Source organism: Aotus nancymaae, unplaced genomic scaffold (genome assembly GCF_030222135.1).
Source record: "Aotus nancymaae isolate 86718 unplaced genomic scaffold, 86718_ANA_hifiasm-v0.15.2.pri h1tg000058l, whole genome shotgun sequence".
Lineage (NCBI taxonomy): Eukaryota > Metazoa > Chordata > Mammalia > Primates > Aotidae > Aotus > Aotus nancymaae.
The window spans coordinates 8,971,002-8,990,411 of record NW_026988472.1 but is presented as its reverse complement, the minus strand read 5'-3'; the positions used below and the strand labels follow the sequence as shown (position 1 = coordinate 8,990,411).

At 41.3% G+C, this 19,410-nt stretch overlaps 1 protein-coding gene across 8 annotated transcripts in view; it reads right to left on the bottom strand.

Annotated features, from left to right (window-relative positions):
* SHROOM4 (shroom family member 4) overlaps window positions 1-19,410 on the bottom strand; it is a 237,519-nt gene that overhangs the window by 14,834 nt on the left and 203,275 nt on the right. For 4 of the 8 annotated variants that reach the window (XR_010338153.1, XR_001110483.2, XR_001110484.2 and 1 more), the window contains exons 6-9: window positions 13,978-14,778; window positions 9,431-9,611; window positions 5,390-5,659; window positions 2,741-3,999 (exon numbers count right to left, since the gene is read on the bottom strand). Coding sequence is in view for 4 of the 8 variants with exons in the window: in XM_012471573.2 (XP_012326996.2) it covers window positions 3,730-3,999; window positions 5,390-5,659; window positions 9,431-9,611; window positions 13,978-14,778 (1,522 nt within the window). In the remaining 4 variants the exon portion in view is untranslated. Of the gene's footprint in view, window positions 1-5; window positions 4,000-5,389; window positions 5,660-9,430; window positions 9,612-13,977; window positions 14,779-19,410 lie in introns of those variants that run through there. The other 4 variants (XM_012471573.2, XM_064364346.1, XM_012471574.2 and 1 more) reach the window with 1 other exon arrangement.

Sequence of the window (19,410 nt, the reverse complement as noted above, 5' to 3'; positions counted from 1 at the left end):
AACCAGAGAGAAAGAAATATATCAGTGAGCTAAAGGGCAGGGCTGTGTTCTTGAGGTCCTCCTAAGTAGAAAAATACCATGCTTCGATACTGTGATAACAATAGAAATAACCAATGGTTTTAACTCTGTGTTCCCTCTTCAGGGTGCTCTTGAAATAGATGTCTAAAAGCTGTTCCTCTAAAAAGGCTATGGCAGATCCTTTTTAACTGGAGATGATGAATGGTATCTCATTAATACCATCCCTCAGAGGCCAGAGTAAGGGTTTAGGGATGTGGGTAAGGGTCTGGTCATATGAAGGAGAATTTTCAGCAGAATCTTTAGACTTCCATCACCTGAGTCAAAACACATGAGATTTTTATTGTCCTTAGCACCTTTTTATTGAAATATGACCCTTGATGACAATCTGGCAGGCATATCTATGTCAGCCAAGAAGGGAGTGGTGGAGGACACAAATGCAGAAACAATAAGATTTGGAAAAAGAATAGCTTCACATGGGATACATGACCCCCAACAGCTGTACAACCAACATTGGTTCTTTATCTATAGAAACTGCCCCCTGCCCCACCCCCCTCTAAAAGATCTACTAATCTTCAAATAATATAATATGCTGTTGCAGAAATATTATTGGCATAGACAACTCCTCTGGCAAAGGCAGGGGGAGTCACCAAGCTCCAAATGGGTGGAAGTGACCAGAAATGGGACCAGCTTCTTCCATCTGGGGCCTGCTACTGGCAGAGCAGCACCTTCAGGGAGACTTGGGTTCAGAACGTGGCTCTGGTGTGCCTGGGCAGCTTTTTGGCACATGACGTTAAATAGAAAACAGAACCTGAACCTAACCTTGAAAGAGGCTTTTCATCTTTTCACCTTCTCTCCTTTTCTCTGTTTCCAATTTCTTCCTTTCTAGGACTTTATTTTCAGCGTCTCTGTCTTATTCTGTCGGATTCTACTGGGGCATTTACTGCTATATCCTGGCTGAGTCTCCAGCTGTGGGACTCAGGGAGACTTAATTATCCAGAGCCCTTGCAGGTGGCAGGGGAAGTGGGGGAACATGTGATAGTAACTCATGCACTGACTTCTCTATCAACCATCATGCTTACCTATTACCCATGAGGGCCTGTATAAATATTTGAAGGGAGAGAGCAGAAGTCAAGACCAATAACTGTCTTTGGGGATCTCCTTTGGCCTGCCTTCCAAACTGCTACTCACTGGCAGGGCTTGGAGGAGGGCTGAGCCCAGGAACTGAGAACAGGGGAGAGACACTGCATCTCAAGTAATACTGGCAGCTTTGCAGCGCTATCACACACAATGAGTCTGCCCTGGCAGGAGTGTGGCACGCCAGTGTCTGTTTAGCAGTTCACCTTTATCTACTGAGCTTCACTGCTAGGTATAGTTTTGGGGTTATTTTTAAGTGCTTTGGCAACTTTCCCTGCATGTGAAAATGAACATCTTTGTGATCTGATTCCAGAAACTAATTTGAAGTGGGATGAGGAACAAAAATAACAGAGTCAATAGTATTTTTGGCATCATAATCTTCAGGTACAACCAATCACATACTGACTAGAAAAACTCAGACTATGGCCATAGTGTCCAAGTAAGTGATCACTCCTTTCCGTAGGCCCATATTACCAAAAAGTTGTTGTAATCAACAAATCTGAGAATGATGGAACATATCAGCCTCATCCTCCCAATATAGGGCACCTCAATTTGCTCATTGTTTGTCCTAGAGCCTGCTCAGAAGAAAAGATAACAACTATGGCCTCCATTCAAAGCATTCCCCTACCTTCTCAATCTTGGCTGGCTTGTGTAAGCCTAGACCTTACAAGCCACCAGCCTTCCTGAATAAAGTAGAATCTTCCACTGGAGGGGAAAATGGCAGGGTTGCCATTCTAACAGTGTTTCCAGCAGCAGTACTAAGAGTAAACCCAAGGCTCCACAGAAAGGCTTACCACACCCCCCACCCCAGGACACCCTGCTGGCCAAGATTCTCCCATTGTTTTCAAATACAATGAAGAGGAAATGGAAGCTAGTGAAAAGTATTTGTAACAGCAGCAAAACTTCCTTGGCAAATTCTTTGGCTGAAGGAGACATCCCGGCTGCTACAGTTGACCTTCAAGGACCCTGAGGAACTCAGCAGTAACTAGCAGAGATGCCAGGTCTTGGCTAGGTTGCATGATACCAAGTATTGGCCCCAGTTAGTGAGAAACAGCTGAGCTGGATACCAGGGCAGCATTTGACCATAACCCCACTTTTCCCATCGTCCACCTGAGGGCTACCTTTCCAGCATAGAAACTAGCTACTGGTGTCAGGGCCTTGGCAACAGCAGCAGTTTTAGTTGTTTGCATGCCTAAGATCCTGGCTGGGTCATCAGTTGCTCTGGGGAGCTGGCTTTGGCTGGAGTTCCCAGCTACCTTGAGTTTTGGTTCCCCTTAGCCAGGCCACAGGCTGAGAAAGCAATGGTTAGAGGAGTTCCTCCTGAGCTCACCTCTACTCATCCCATAGCTTGGAGATGGTAGAGAAATGGCTGAACCTTTCTCTGTTTCAGGAGATTTCTTTGGTTTCAAAAAGAACTCAGTAAGAAAAATTTGAACCCTGCTGGGGAATGCTAAACTCACAGTCACTTAGACTTCAGGGCAGCACAGGGCCAGGCCACAGTAGGGAGGCTCTAAGTTCAAGGGGAGAACTCATTCCTAGACATCGATAGCTATGGTGGGAACAATTCTATGCCTTGGTACTTGCTTACCTAGCCATGGTGGATTCAGGCTGATCTGCAGAAAATGCTTTCCTTCTGGGCTAACTTTTCCCTCTCCAACTTCCCTCTTCTTGCCTTACTAGTTTAAAAAGAAAAAAATAATCAAAACATAAAAATAAATAAAATCAAAATGCCATTTAAAATATAATAATAAGAACCACCTCCCCCAATAATGAAACCTATAACTAAAAGTCAGCTTTAGTAGAGCTATTAATGGCCCATATGGTGAAGCCCTGGGGTAGGCACCTGGCGTAACCCCCAGCAATGAAAAGGAAAGATGAAACAAGAGGTGGTAGAACCAAAGTCTTAGGACAGGAAGAGGGTCACACTAGCCAGGGCTAAGAGTAGGACTCTTCCCCTGAACTTGCTGCTGGGAAAGGTGAGGGTAGAGCGGATTTAAACCTGGTTCGTTCCTAAGGGTCATCTGGGAATACTCAACGTTTGCTTGCGTTTTGTTCGGTATAATTCCTCCTTCTGTGCTTTTCCCTGCAAAGCTTGGATGAGGCCCTGAAACTGGTGCCAGGTGAATGCCCTCAAGGCAGCCAGCTCTCTGTGAGAAATGGCTGGGCCACAAGCCCTAGGGCAGAGTAGAGCTGCAAGGAAGCTTCCCTCTGAGCCTGTTGATGATATGGGTGGGTGATGAGCACTTGATGTCTTTGGTGTCCTAGTACAAAGCAGAATGAAGGCACTTAGTTGGCTCTCTGTGCAGCAAGTACTTGCCCTTGGCAACTATGGGAAGGAGAGTGTGGTTGTAAGATCACACTTGCTGCAGCTCCCTCCGGTAGAAGCCTGTGGCTTCCCCAAGGTCTCCTAGCTGGTTAGGACCACTGCTAGGGAAGGGGCAGTGAGAGACATCCAGGGTAGAGGGCTGGAACAAACTGCTAATTGCTATCTATTTGCTGAGAAACTGCTAACAAACAAGATTGAAAGCACTTCCCACTGTGGCTGGGCAAGGATGCTGTGGCAGACTGCTGGCAGAATTAGAAATTGCTGGGCCCAAGGAGTAGACTCTCCCTGAGACATTTGAGCTGCTCTTCCCCGAGCTTGATCTTCTCCTCCAGCTCTCGCTGTTCAATGATGAGAGCAGATTTCATCTTGACAAAGTGCTGGTAATCTTGGAGCTGGTCCTGAGGCAGGTAGCGGGAGACCATGCCAAACACCAACTTCTCCCGGCGGTCCACGTGCTCCTTCAGCTCCTTGGCATCTGCCAACTGCCCAGTCAGCTGCTGCTTCTTCTCTATCAGCACCAACTGGGGAAGCAGAAGACCAATTAAGGGCTCTTCCAATTACCAGGCATCTGTCTAACAGTGCTGTCTAGCAGTACTCCACCAGAGATGCTGCCACAAAGCAGCTATCCATTCTGCTAATTAGTCAGTCCTAGATTTTCTGCCCTAAAGTCCACCTCCATGCAAAAGCCTTTGTTTCCAGTAGCAGGAGGGTAAACATGACAACAATCTGGACAGGGGATGTGAAATCACCTCTTTCCATCTCTTTAAGGCTGTCTTCAATGTAGGGACTACGACTGGGCTTGGGGTGGAGGAAAGCTCGGACAAAGCCAAGCCTTTGGCTTTGAAAAAGACACTCAGCCTGTGTCCCTCTCATCTGGTGAACAACTGTCACTGTGGAGGTGCTTTCTGTATGGTGTGTGTGTCTCTGTGTGAGTGGATATGTGTGAGTGTATGTGTCTGTGTATATATGTATATGTATGTGCATATGTGCCTCTTGCTGTGGATTCAAAGGTATATCCAAAGCCACTTGTATAGGAAAAGGTGATGCAATTTTGGTTCAGGAATAGATGCATAGTGACTCAACCTGTGAAACTGACAGCTTTCCAATATCAACTACTTAAGACCTACCCCTCCAAAACTGCTGAGTTTGCCTTACTGAGTGAGGCAAAACTGCTGCTGCTGCTACTACTACTGGGAGCTAGTATTGATTCAGTGTTTACCCTGTCCCAGGCCCTGTTTTATGTAATTAACATAAACTAATTTAATTCTCACAATAATCCCGTAAGGCAGGAATTATGTTCACCCCATTTTATAGATGAACAGATTGAGGCAGAGTAACGTCCACAGTCACACAGCTAAGAAAAGGTAAAGCAAGAATTTCAGGGCACTTAAAAGCCAGTGTTCATACTCTTATTTTTCCTTTTTTCATGTTTCTTTTTTTTTTTCCTCTGTCACTTATTTTTCCTTTTTTCATGTTTCTTTTTTTTTTTCCTCTGTCACCCAGGCTGGAGTGCAGTGGCACAATCTTCGCTCATGGCAGCGGCACGATCTTCACTCATGGCAGCCTCTGCCTCCCAGGCTCAAGCAAGCCTTCCACCTCAGCCTCCAGAATAGCTGGGATTATAGGCATGCACCACCACACCAGGCTAATTTTTGTGTTTTTAGTAAAGATAGGGTTTCATTAAGTTGCCCAGGTTGGTCTTGAACTCCTAGACTGAAGCAATCTGCCCACTTTGGCCTCCCAAAGTACTGGGATTACAGGCATGAATCACTGCGCCTGTCCTCAGTGCTCACACACTTTTAACCCTATCCTCTACTGTTTCCCATATAGCCCAACTTTTTGAAAGAGAGAGCCCTGAGAAGAAACAAATGGCATTTCCCTCTATGCACAACCCAGAAACCCCAACTCTACCTTCTCCTGGTTGGCCTCTGAATCGATGCTATTGAGAGCATTCTCTACCCGGGCCAGTCGTCCAGAGAGTGACAGCAACAGGTTGACCACTTTGTCCAGGTCCCCAACAAACAAGCGGTATTTTTCAAATTCATTGGATTTGCAGACGGCTTTTAAGTTGGCCTCCACCTCCTCCCCAAGGGCAGAATTGGCATTGATGTCCTCTAGCAGCCCTCGCTGGGCCTCCCGCAAGACAGAAAGTTTTCTGCTGATGCTTTCAATAAGCTGTACCTAGGGGAATTAAACAGAAGAAGACAAAGGATGAGAATGGGGACCAACAGAAACTGATTTGTGTCTGTAACCTCTGTTTTGGAATACAAGGAAGAGATAGTGGGCTCTATCCTAGTCACTGGAAACAAAGGAAACTTGGGCAAGTCATGAGCAACTCCAGTCTTTTGGGCAAGCACCTTCTTTCCATCTGGTAGGGATCTCCATGTCACCACCAAACTTTTTGGCATTGGGTAAGTGATACCCATACACTAAGCTTCATCTACCAAATGCAACTTAATATAATAAATACTTGCTGGAACTGTTTTTTTTTTTTTTTTGAGACAGAGTCTTGCTCTGTTACCCAGGCTTGAGTGCAGTGGCATGATCTCAGCTCACTGCAACCTCCGCCTTCCAGGTTCAAGCGATTCTCGTGTCTCAGCCTCCTAAGTAGCTGAGATTACAGGTGCACACCATAGACGTCAGGCTAAATTTTTTTTTTTTTTTTGTATTTTTAGTAGAGACAGGGTTTCATGATGTTGGCCAGGCTGACCTCAAGTGATCAGCCCCCTTCAGCCTCCCAAAATGCTGGGATCACAGGTGTGAGCCTCTGCACCCAGTCCCTTCCTGGGACTATTTAATAAATAGGAGCTATAGTCCTTGTGAGAGCCTAGGTTGGAAAAGCATTTGCCCTAAGGTATTTGCCTATGACTTCATTCATTCTCCTTCAATCCATTTAAGTACCTCTCATGTTCATGGCACTGTGCTAGGTCTTTGCTTCCTCAGCTTGGCTTTTGAGGCCTTTTGGATAAGATTGCTTGGCTTTTGAGGTCTTTTGGATAAGACTGTGAGTTCTGGAGTTATAATGACTGGCTTCGACTTCTAGCTCTGTCACTTCCTAGCTGTGGGACCTTGGGTGACTTGACATTCTTGAGCTTCACTTTCTTTATCTGTAGAATGGGGGTAACTGCTGTACCCACTGCATTGGGTCATAACAAGGAGTCAATGAGGTGATGTATGCAAAGTGCTTGGCCCATAGTAAGTGCTCCATAAAAGCTGGGCTGCTATTATTTATTACTAACTCTGGCCCCACCTTGCCATTCTAATGTTACTCCTCAGAGTCTTTCAGAATTATCTCCTCACTCTCCTCTGTGTTCACAACACTCATTCTTGTGTTCCTGAGTAGTTTATGCAGTTCACCTATTCTTTATCTCTTTCTTCATTTTGGTTATTCCTAAATTTCTTTAGGGGACAGTCTGCCCCTCCCCTCCCCCATAGGAAGCCCTCCTCTGTAAGTCTTCTTTCAGTGATCTTGTTTTGTCTGAGCTTTTAAGTATTTTAGAATTAGAACCCTACAGTGTAATGTGAAGTTCTTCACTTTCTATTCCGTGTGTGTGTCTGATCCCTCACCTGCTGTTGATTGTAAGTTTCTTAAGGGAAGTGCTGCCTGTGTCTTCTGATTTGTCTCCCCTATAGGTGAGTGCAGTCACAGGGAAGTACAGTAGAGTTTTAGAGTCAGAGACAACTGGATTCCAATTCTACCTCCAAACTGTATGGCCTTAGGATAGATACCTAATCTCACTAAGACTTCTGTTTCTTCATCTGTAGACACTTCCCCAACTCCAGAGATTTTCTGATGGTTAAATGAAACCACATAAGTAAAAGACTTAGTATTATGACTGACACTTAAATGCTCAATGCATGTTTACTAATGTTATTATTATTATTTAGTTCTACAACGTACTCCAAACGAATGGATACTTGTCTAGCTTCAAGGTTATGACAATAATGGCCCTGTCCCAGTCTGCCCATAGCCTTTGCAGCCAGTATTGCATTGTGGTTAAGAGCACAGACTCCAGTGCCAGATTACCAGAGTCTGAACTCCTGCTCTGATGCAAAGTAATGGTATTATATATGACCTTGAGCAAATTACTCAACCTCTCTGCACGTCAATTTCCACATCTAAAAAATACGATAGCAATAGGACCTACCTCAAGGAATTGTTATGAGAATTAAATAAGTTAATACATGTTACATGTTTAGAACAGTATCTTGTACATAGGAATATCCTTCAATGTATGTTTTAATCTTTTTCTAGTCCAAGCACAGGGACCATAGGCTTGTAGTTTTCTAGAATGTATTCCTCTCTAGTAGTTTATTTAGAGATGTCCAAGTGACCAGGACTAAGAGAGCCTTCTGCAGGTTCCAAGACCTGTTGTCATATTTTAGAACCCTTCAAAAGTCAAGAGATCATTATCATCTCAGTCTGAAGTATAATAGATATGCATTTAGGAAAAATTCCAAAACCCACTGGGAACTGGGTATCAGTGATATGAATGAGGCAACACAATCAGATGCTAAAAGTCTGCCAGTTATATTCCCACCATCTGCTCTCCCAAACAAAAGTCAATGCTGGGGACAAAGGATGGCCGGGGGCCATCTGGAAAATGACCCACTTGGAAAATCACCTACCCACCCCAGTTCCCAGGCTCCAGGGATAGATGGAAGGATAAGTGGTGAGAGCGCTTTATTTCTTGGGACTTGCACTTCACAACCTGAACCTCAGTCCTGAAGAAGTGTACTGGATAGAGTTGTGGAGTCATCACAGATCCAGCCAGAGCTAAGTTGTTTTTTCTGGGACATCGCAAATTGGTGACACTCTTCACCTTTCTTCCTCAGAGACAAAAATTGTCGTAGCCCACCCACAATCACTTTCTGTTGTTCTGTGCTCTGCCATTTCTGATCATCTCTCTCTTTTCCTGGTCAGAGTTTTTTTTATTAGGTTTGCCCCTGCAGAGGCCAGGCCATGAGTAAGCTAGGAGTACCCCTGCCGTGCTCACAGAACATGGAATCCAAGGAAACAGATACCTGAATCAATAGAACTTCAATACTACCATGCTTCCAATTCTTCCCCTGACATTTTGCTTCAGATAGGAAATTGGAAGAAGGGCTCTTGCATATGGCCCTGTACCTTCCTACAGGTCATGTTCTGAAAGAAGTATGGGCAGAAGAACAATTTACATTGAGTTCAGATGTCCACAAAGAGGTAAATTGAGCCTTTGAGGTTGCCATGACAACCCTATTTGCTTATGAAATACAATAGGTAAGTGCAGGGAGGGCAAAGTAATTCCAAGAATTCATTAGAAAACCAGACTAGTGGTACTTAGACAAAGAAAGGAAAGCTTTGGAACAACAACATCATCATCATCCCCATTTAACTATTTTGTATTTTTAAGACATAATTGACTATCTTTGCAAATAAACACTAAAGTTTGCCAGCCTATAATTTGTCCTTATTTTACTTAGTCTGTTCTGTCTCACAGAAAGTTGCACAAAGAATAAAAATCAATGGCACTGCCATTGGGTACAAGAGCCCACTGGCAGAAGCTCTGATGTGCCCTGAGTAGTGAGTTAATTACAAGGCTGGCTCAATTCAGAGAGACAGCATGTACTGTAGAGTAGAAATTCAGACAGTCTTGACTTCAAGTGCTGGATCTACCATTTAGTCTGTACCTGGGCAAATTAGTCCCTTCAACTATTAAAAATACCCAATCTACCTTGTTGGGTTGCTCTAAGGATCACAGAGACAATAATGATGATTATGACTACTATTATTATTGACTGGATCACAAATAGAGTGGACTTGGACCTGTGAGAAACCCAGAGAGGCTGTATGATTTCCATACTGAAAATATGGGAATACAAGATGTTCTAGAGAGTGTAGAAGGCTGGTCATCCTCCAGACACATTCAAACTAAATTGTGAAAATCTCTAGGACACATCAAAAAACTTTACCTTTTTTTGAGCCAGTTCACGGTCAACTTCCTCATCTCCTAAGCCAATCTCTGCCATCTCGGGTTGATCTTTCAGTTTGTTCAGCAGCTCTGCCTTGGCCACAGAAATATTGTAATAAGCTGAGTAAGAGGTAGGGATTCCTGGGGCCCCTGGAGGAGGCGAAAAGTGCTGAAACTCTTGTCTGTGGAAACAAAGAATGACCATTTGAGCACCTCTGTTGAGAGGCTGCTGACATTTCTGCTTCTTAACTTCTCCATCTGAAAAATGGAACCCTGCTTCACCAAGGAGTTGAAAAACAAATGGACAAGAAAGACACTGTTCAAATGTAAACAGGCCACATGAAGGTAAACTGGAGTTAGGTAAAGGCAAGTTTTAAGAACTTAGAAGGCTATTGCCACGACCCTGACTTTACCATCTAGGGAGACTTCTTCCAAGATAATTTGGTTTCGTCACTAACACTCAATTAAAATCCAGAAAAACTGGTAGGCCCTAAAAGTTCTGGGCTTCTGATCATCATCCCTTTGGTTCATGGCCCCAGTATGTGGATCTCAAACTAAGTGCTAGGTGGTAGAGAAGTATCTGAGACCTTAGCTATGGGGTTCTCCAAACCTGTTGGCCTCCCTCAGACCTACCCCGGGACCTTCACCCATCCTGGCTCTATCTAGTCTGCTTGCTTACAAAGGCACCCTGTGGCTTTCCTGGACACTCTCATCATTTCTTCTTTTCCAATGCCACTCCTGCTTGAAATGGACCCTCTGCTGTAGATCTCCCATGGCAAAGAGGTCACCCATGACCTCAACAGTGGTTACCATGTTAAGCACCCCTGCCAGGGACTTGTTGTGGCCCACCACATCTCTCATGAGCTCTTCTGACATTTCCTGCTATAAGGCAGACCTTCAGCCTGAGAAGGGATCGCATCTCCCCACTTTTGGCATATTCCCAATGGCCCTAGCCTCCTCCATGGTTGAGTGGCACCTAGGGGCTTCACAAGTATAGCAGCAGACCCTATTGTCTTGGGTTCACCAAAGCCTGTGGGGCTGAGGAGTCGCTTCTCAGAGCCCCAGCCCATGAAAGAGAACTTCTCCTCAGAAAAAATGTAGTTCTGGATCCATGCTGCCTTAGGTTTGGCCTCTTCTGCCATCAAAGCTTCTGGTCTGGTGTGAGGAAGGAAGTAGAGAGAAATGCTACAATGTCAGGTTTCAGTGATGGAGGGGCAAATGATTTTGCCCATGGTTTATGGTAGGGGATGATCCATTCTCACTGTATTCCTGTTGCCTGGCAGGCACTCCCACCCTCCACCTGTCTATAGCACTACCCCTTCGCTAACCTCTAGCTGTTTGAAAGGGAAAAGAGGAGAAACTCATTAGTCATTTTTGCAGCTATTTGCAGTTCTTAGATAAAGGTCAAAAATAATGGTTAAAAAGCTCCACAGCTATTTACTGATTCATGCTATGCTGTCTCCTAATTCATCACACAGAGGAAATTTGGGCATACCAATATTCGTCATCCTAGGTAAATTCATTTGTATGTAAGTTTCAAGCTTGTAACACTGATAAAAGAACAATACCAGCTAACATGCACACCGTACTTACCATGCTCCAGAAACCATCCTAAGATAGAGACACACACACATAGGTATATAAATATATAATTGAATGCTCATGAAAACCATTTTACAGAGAAGGAACACGAGACACCAAGAGGTAAAGTGACTTCCCCAATGTCACCAGACATTAAATGGCAAATGATTTGCAACTGGACAACCTTACTCTAGAATCTGTGCTTCTAGCCACTATGTTATACTGCCAAAGGGACAACTTGACATCATATAAAAGCTTACATGTAAGGAATTTTCTGGCTGGAGTATATCTATGTTAGCAGATAATAGAGAATATTCTGGAGGGAATATGAACTTAGGGAATTCCTATATACAAGAAAATATATACGTGAAAGTTCTGTGTCAGAAAGTATTATAAAGGAAAAAAAAGGATGTGCTAATTGGAGACTCAGTTCTCCAGCATACATATCCCTGTATCATATTATAGTATATCATATTAGGCACTATATTCTAGGGATCCTTCCCTTATCACCTCCATTAACAGGGAAGGGATTATAGGTGATCTATGAGAATATAATTGGAATTTAATAGTAAACACCAAAGCAAAAATCAGATTCCTTTCACAGAGCACTGGGAGGAAATGCATAGAGTCCATAAAGCAAGCTATACATATACTTGAATCAGAGTTATTAGACTTAAATAATCCTTGATTATTCCACTAACTGGCTTCTGCATGTATTCCAGCATTTTTTAATGGAAAAGTAAGTAGGTTATAGAGGTACCACAGTTTAACTTGGCTGAAATTAAGATGTCTTTATTTGCGTTTTAGATTCAACATATTATGCATCTATATATCCCTTACAAAATCTTAAAGCTGCTTCCTTCTGGCTAGGACACTGTCCTCTCCTAGGATCTGGAACAGAATCTTCTTCAAGAGCCCAGAGATCCTGGGATGATAGAGCAAGCACAGTAGCTACCTGTCATCTTGTGATAAAGTTACTTTATCTCCCTGGGCCTCGCTTTTCTCATCTAAGAAATGGAGAAGATGGATGGTTAACTATTTCATAAGTTTACTTTGATGATTAAATTAATACACAAAAGTACTTAGAACAATGCATAGCACATAGTAAGTAGTTAAAAAGAAATATTAGCTATGTTGGTAACGATGCTGTTCCTTAACTCTCCATCACTCAAAGAAGCATCTAGTTGATTTTGTAGATACAAGCAGAGCTGTGTGCACACAAATGTTTTCCTTTACATCCCATAGTCATTAAAAATAAATTTCTGGAGCAAGTTACAAGATCTTTAATAATAGTGATTTCTTTCTGTCCAAAGCAAATGGAGCTACATAAAGAAGGAAGAACCAAGGTCTGTTAATGCTGCCTCTGATACACCTTGCCCTACAGGAGAGGAGAGGACCCTGTGACTCCTGGCCTATAGAAAGAACAAGATATCTCTGGGAGAGGATGACTAGGAAGGCAAAATAAGCATGGGCTTTGGAGTCAGACAGCTCTAGCTTTGCATCTTTGCTGTGTAACTTGGAATTAGTTCGTTTCCTCAGCTGTGAAATGGGGATAATAATGGCTAATACGGCTATTGGGAGGATTAAATGAAATAATGGACATATAATGTCTAGCAGTGTCTGGTATACAATAAATACTTAATAAATGTTCATCCACTCATTTATTTGTTCTTTCTTCCTAAATATTTGTTAAGTGCCTACTATTTGGAGGTCATTTTCCCTTTTCTCTGCTATGATAGATAACAATCACAGGTACTTTTCACAAAATGTTTTCTCATTACAATAAGAATGCTCCCCAGGTAGAAGAACCACTTGAGAAGCAGCCACAAGAGATCTAATGAAGGATTCTTACAGTGCCTAGGAGTCAGGCCCTGTAAATGCAGTGCTTATGGCATCTTAGGCTGGAAAACTGATCAACCAGCTCCAGATAGCCAAGTCACAGATTTGCCTGTCAATAAAATACATGATAACAAGGTACTCCTAACCGCAACAAGTCTCAGGCAAATTCCTGCTATAAAGGGAGTTTAAAAAAAGCAGTTAGAAGCCACCTGCCTCCCCAGCCTCAGCCTCAGCAGAGAGTGGGCTGAGCTCTTCACAGGAGAGCAGGCAAAGCTGCTGACAGCCAGAGCACTGAGCAAATAATAGTGATGATGGCCCTGGGGCTTTTGCTTTGGAGCAAAAGAAATAATAATAATAAAAAAAACCCATGCACTGTAGGGCATGCAGATGACAACTGGCTCTGTGGAGTGAATAAACACTGGCAGTCCTGCTGCCAGAACACACTCCCTGTCTAGGCAGCTCACCCTGTGAGCTACCACTTATTACCCACCCACATGAATGCAAAGAGGCAGGTAAACAAGGAGAGGGCGAAAGTGGAAGAGAAAAAGTAAGTCCTTAACTGTTGTAAGGATTATCAAGGCGTGAAGCACCCAGCCCCAGGAATACCTTTGATGTTGGGGGTTGTGGTGGGGGGGGGTGAGTTTAGAAGCCCAGGCTAGTTGTCCTAAAGCAGAGGTAGGTCAGGTTGTGAGCTGGCCTCTTATTCTGGAGGGTAAGCAGAAGAGAAGGCAGAAAAAGTGCCTGAGCCAGGTTTCTGGGAAAGACCTAATACAGGCAACAAGTGTTCAATGTCTTTAAGATCAGGGGCCAGAAATTGATGGATACGGTAAACACACACGAAGGAAAAATACAGTACATTAATAATGATATTTAGGGATAAGAACATGACATTTACTGAGCACCTACTATGTGCTAAGTATGGAGCTAATATCCTTTATGTAGATTATCTTAATATTCACAATGATGTGGAGCAGGTATCATTATACCCGTTTTCCACGTAGGGAAACTGAGGCTAGGAGCAATTTAATTGACGAGACTGAGGTCATCCAGTTAGTAAATTGTGGAGGTAAAATTCAAACTTGTGCTGCCTGCCTCTTCAGGGACCTAGTATCTTTCGCATGTACTTACTTGGGGGATTCGGTGGCTTCCTGTTCTGATGTCCTCCAAAGCCCACCAATGCCATAGTAGCAAGGGGGCTGAGCCTGCTCAGGTTGAGATCCCAAATGACCCCTTATTGGAGGCAGGAAATCACTGGAATGGAGTGCAAAGGATTCTTGCTCTGCTGGGACACTTTGTGAACCCTGTCTTGAGCCCTCCACGTGGCCAAGGCTTAGGGGTTGCGGTTGCTCCAGGACCTCCTCAGGATTGAGAGCACAGGAACCAGAGGTTTCTGAACTGAAATACTGGGGTGGCAGCTCCTCTTCCTCCTCTTCTCTCTCCTCCTCCTCTTCTTCTTCTTCTTCTTCCTCCTCCTCCTCCTCTTGTTGTTTCTGCTGCTGCTGTGACTGCTGCTGTTGCTGCTTCTGCTGCTGGGCTGCACGAAAGAGCCTGTACTTTTCCCAGTTGGGAGGAGGAGGGCGAGGAGGAGGAAAGGCCTTCTTCCTGGCTCCAAGAAGATCCGACTGGGTCTCATCACCTTTGCTAAAGAGCTCCCTCCTATGCTGCCCCCAGGCCCGGGTGCTTTGGGGCTCCAAGCTGATGTGACTCTCTGAGAAGGCACGGCTGCGCAGTGGGTGGGGCATGGAGGCAAGGGAGCTCCCCTCCTCATATACTGAAGTGTCCTCTGATGTTTTCAAAGCATGTTTGAAGTCTCCAAGAAGGTCGAGAGAAGAAATTGCCCGGTAGCTTGACAAGTCCAGCGATGGGTTCTCAAGGCAAGGATGGAAAGGGGTTGCCCATGAAAAGCTAGTCTTGGAATGAGCCATTTCCCTGCAAAACATCAGATGAGTACTGAGAAAAACAAGCAAGTTGCAGATAGGCCTGTATTTTAGATGACAACATTTATATAAAATTTAAAATGTCCACAAAACAATTTAATATGTGTAGTAAATGTAATAGTAATAGTAATAATAATACAATGATAATGATAGCTAACACTTACTGAGCATGTACTAAATGCTAGGCACTGTTTTAAGTGGTTTCCGTATCTTATCTATTCCTCACAATAACCCTAGGAGGTAGCTATCCCTACTGCATTGACTTTATAGTTGGGGAAACTGAGGCATAGAGAGTTGAAGTAACTTGCCTGGGGTCATAAAGCTAGTACGTGGTAGAGCTAGAATTTGAAATTGAACAGTTTAGCTACAAAGTCTGGATATACACACACCACCCCAGTCTGTTTATAGCAGTCAGATCGCATGTGCTGTTTTCTAGGGTTTACAAGCTTGGCTATCCTGCCTCATCTGTTGTTTTTGTTTGCTTTTCATTATAAAAATTTCAAATATTTAGAGATATACAGAGATTGATTGCCATGATACCCATGCTGCTACCTATCACCCACACTTAGTAAGTTTGAATACTTTGCCATTTATGTTTCATGAATTTTTCTTAAGAAATAATATCCTTCACATAACTCACTTCCATTCCCCTACTGCCTCTCTAGATGCAACCTGTATTATGAATTAGATATATATACTTTCTATGTTTTTATACTTGTAATAAAAAACACCAAGCAAGTCATAGTTATCTGCTATTTGGGATTTAAAATATTTCCTTCTGGCTAGGCACGGTGGCTCATGTCTGTAATACGAGAACTTTCAGAGGCTGAGGCGGGTGGATCACTTGAGTCCAGGAGTTCAAGATCAGCCTGGGCAACATAGTAAGACCTTGTCTCTAATTTTTTTTTTAATTAGCTGGGCATGATGGTGCATGCTTTTATTCCCAGCTACTTGGGATGCTAAGGTGGGAAGACAGCTTGAGCCTAAGAGGTCGAGGTTGCAGTGAGCCATCATTGCACCTCTATACTCCAGTTAGGATGACAGAGTAAGACCTTGTCTCAAAAAAAAAAAAAAAAAAAATCTTTCTAATGCAATTCCAATCAGAATTCTCAGTAGAAATTTTTAACTAAATTTAACTATGAATTTTTACAGAATTAACTTGTAATAAAAAGATGATATAATATTAAAGAGTATTCTGCTACAGAAGAAATGAAGAAAGGGGCAAGGAAGGGATAAAGTATATCATAAAATAATTGTAATTAAAACAGTGTGTTATTGATCAACAAAACAGAATAGAAAGTTCAGAAACAAAGCAGACTACCTATAAAAATATCACATACATAATCTTCCCCAAGAAAGGAGATAAAGAAATATTATTCAATAAATGTTTTTCAGATAACTGTAAAGCAGTGCTTTTTGGAGCTACATCATATATTATATACCAAAATAAATTCTAGATAAAGAGTCATGGATATACCTGTGTGTGTATGTGTGTATAATTTTAATATACATGTTATATGTGTATATATTATGCACATATATAACATAAGAAAAAACAATCAGAAAATTTAAAAGACTATCATTGTGAGGTGAAATAAGACTCTCATAAGCAATAGAAGAAAACCTCTAAGGAAAATAAGTCCAGGTTTATTTGAATATACATAAAAAGCCAAACTTCTGTATAATAAAGAGTGACTAAAGTTAAAAGACATCTCTTTAGCCTCAAGGTATAAAGAGTTAAGCCCTCTAAGCCACAATATGTGGTTTCCTGCTGTAGCCTGTGAGTAATCAGCATCATGCTAAGTCCTGTCCAGTGACAGGAAATTCCAGGGGCTCAATTAAATCATCATACAGAATATCCATTCAATAATCATGATGAAGATTAGAAATATTTCTTTAAAAAATAATAATACACATAATCATAGCCAAACTCGGATAGAATGGAAGACAAAATGTCCTTCATTCCCCTCTTATCCAGCCCCCATTCTGGTTAGCTCACCACTCATGTGGATCAGAGATTCATATCCAGACATACCCACTATCTTCTTATTTGGGCTTTTGCACACTTATAGTTCATTACGATTATAACAATTCCTTGTGTTCAAACTGTTCCACATTGCATATTCCCTCACAAAAAAAAAACCACCAAAACAAAAACAAAAGGTGATGGACAAGTGGAAAGTAAAAAAATGACAAACATGTACCAGGCAGAGAATCCTTTCCTGACTACTTTATCTAAAATCAACACAACTTATATTTAATCATTCTTATTCTACTTTATTATTTGAGTATTCATCTTTATCCCCACCTGATATCATATCACATACCTATTTTTACTTGATTATTTTCTGTTCCAATCTCTAACTAAAATGTAAGCTCCATGACGGCAGGGATCTTGTCTGTCTCATTCATAGGTTTCTAGTGCCTGGCACACAGTGGGCGTTCAATAAACATGTTTAATAAAGGAAATAATGTCAAAATTAAAGAAAAAATAAACTATGACACTCATTTCATAAATAAGTTGAATTAAAAGCAAAAAGCAACAAATAAGATAAAGAAGGGCACTATAATGTTAACAACTAGAACACATGATGAAGATCTACCTCCTCTCATCTTTTATGCACCAGAAAACATAGCATAAAGATTCTTAAAGCAAAATCTATAGCAAATGCAAAACCAGAAAAAAAGTAGAAACAAAATACGAGACTGTTCCAGCTGATGACAGATCATGACAGTCAAAAACTAAGATAATGAGAAAATCTAAATTTCTTCATACACTGAAACAGACTGTATATTTTTCTTTATCAAGGACCCATCGAGTATATTTTTAATTGGCTATCTACTGAGCCAGAAAATGGAAGTAGTACAGACCATATTCTCTAATGACAATATGGTAACACTAGAAATTAATAAGAAAATGAAAATAAAAATCTTTAGTATATAGAAAATAAACATAGAAAAAAATCTACTTTAGTCAAAGAGAAAATCTAATTTCAAATTGTTGAATACCTATTAAATTACAACAATGGAAATATCAGAAGCTAGAGGATATGGTTGACTAAAGCATTAGTCAAAGAAAAACTTGTAGTCTTAAATACTTATATTAGTATGTATGAACAAATCAAAATAAATGAATTAAGCATTCAACAAAAGAATACAAGAATCATAAAAATCATAAAAATAAACCTAAAACAAAGCAGATAATAAAACTAATGGCAGAAATTAATATATTAGAAAACAAATCATAGAACTAATAATTAAAGCCAAAACCAATTCCTCAAAAGAAAATATAAAACAGTGAAACAGATGAACCACTTGCTAATCTAATTTAAAAGCATCCAAATGCACAGAATTAGAAATGGAGAAATAACAACAGTTACAGAGTAAATGAAAAGGATAAGAGAATATTTTGCTCTACCCCATAAAACAAATTTGAAAACTTAAAGTATGTTTCTATGAAAACAAATATTACCAAAACTGACTGTAGAAGAATGAGAATATATAAACCCACAAGTTACCATAGGAAAAAAATGATAAATTTGATCAAAAAGTAGCACAATCACATAGTCTCATGTTAATTCTACCAACCTTCAAGGAATAAAATCAAACCAATGTTATTTGCACTTTCTAGACTCTGGAAATCTAGAGAATAGAGAGAAGAAAAGATTCCTGCATAACACTGATAGTAAAACCCAGCAAACAGAACAGAAAAGCAAACTAGAGACCAATCTCATCTAAGAATATAGATGCAAAACATCTTAAATATCTTAAATAAAATATTAGCAAACAGAATCTAAGAGATGTTAAGAAATATAATACACCATGATCAAATGGGGTTCATCCTAGAAATATAAGACTGGCTCAGTAATAGAAAATTTACTGATATAATTGACAACATTAATAAATCAAAGAATAAAAGTCATATAACAATTTCCCTAGTGCTAAAATGTATTTGATAACAATTCAACATCATTTCCAGATTAAAAAAAAAAAACTAACAGAAAAAGATGTCTATTTCCATAATATCATCATCATCAGACTTTTTTTTTTTAAGTCAAAAGCCAATATTGTGCTTAATGGCAAAACACCAGAGGTATACCCATCAAAATCCAGAACAAGACAAAGGTGCTCATTTTCCTCACTAATGTTTAATATTGTTCTGAAAGCAATAGTGCAATTTGACAAAATAAAGATGGAAACATCGGAAGAAGGGGATACCTTCTCATCATGTATAGATGATATGAGTATTTATCTGGAAAATTCATCAGAAACTTTTTTTGAGACAGTCTCACTCTGTCACTTAGGTTGGAGTGCAGTGGCACGATCTCAGCTCACTGCAACCTCTGCCTCCCAGGTTCAAGTGATTCTTGTGCCTCAGCCTCCCAAGTAGCTGGGACTGCAGGCGTACACCACCATGCCTGGCAAATTTTTGTATTTTTAGTACAGACAGGTTCTTGCCATGGTCTTGAACTCCTAGGCTCAAGCAATCCCTCCACTTCAGCCTCCCGAAGTGCTAGGATTACAGGTATGAGCAACTGTGCGCAGCCTCATCATAAACAATTTTTAAAATACCAACAACAGGAAAATTCAGTAAGGTGTCAGGGTATAAAATTAACATATAGAA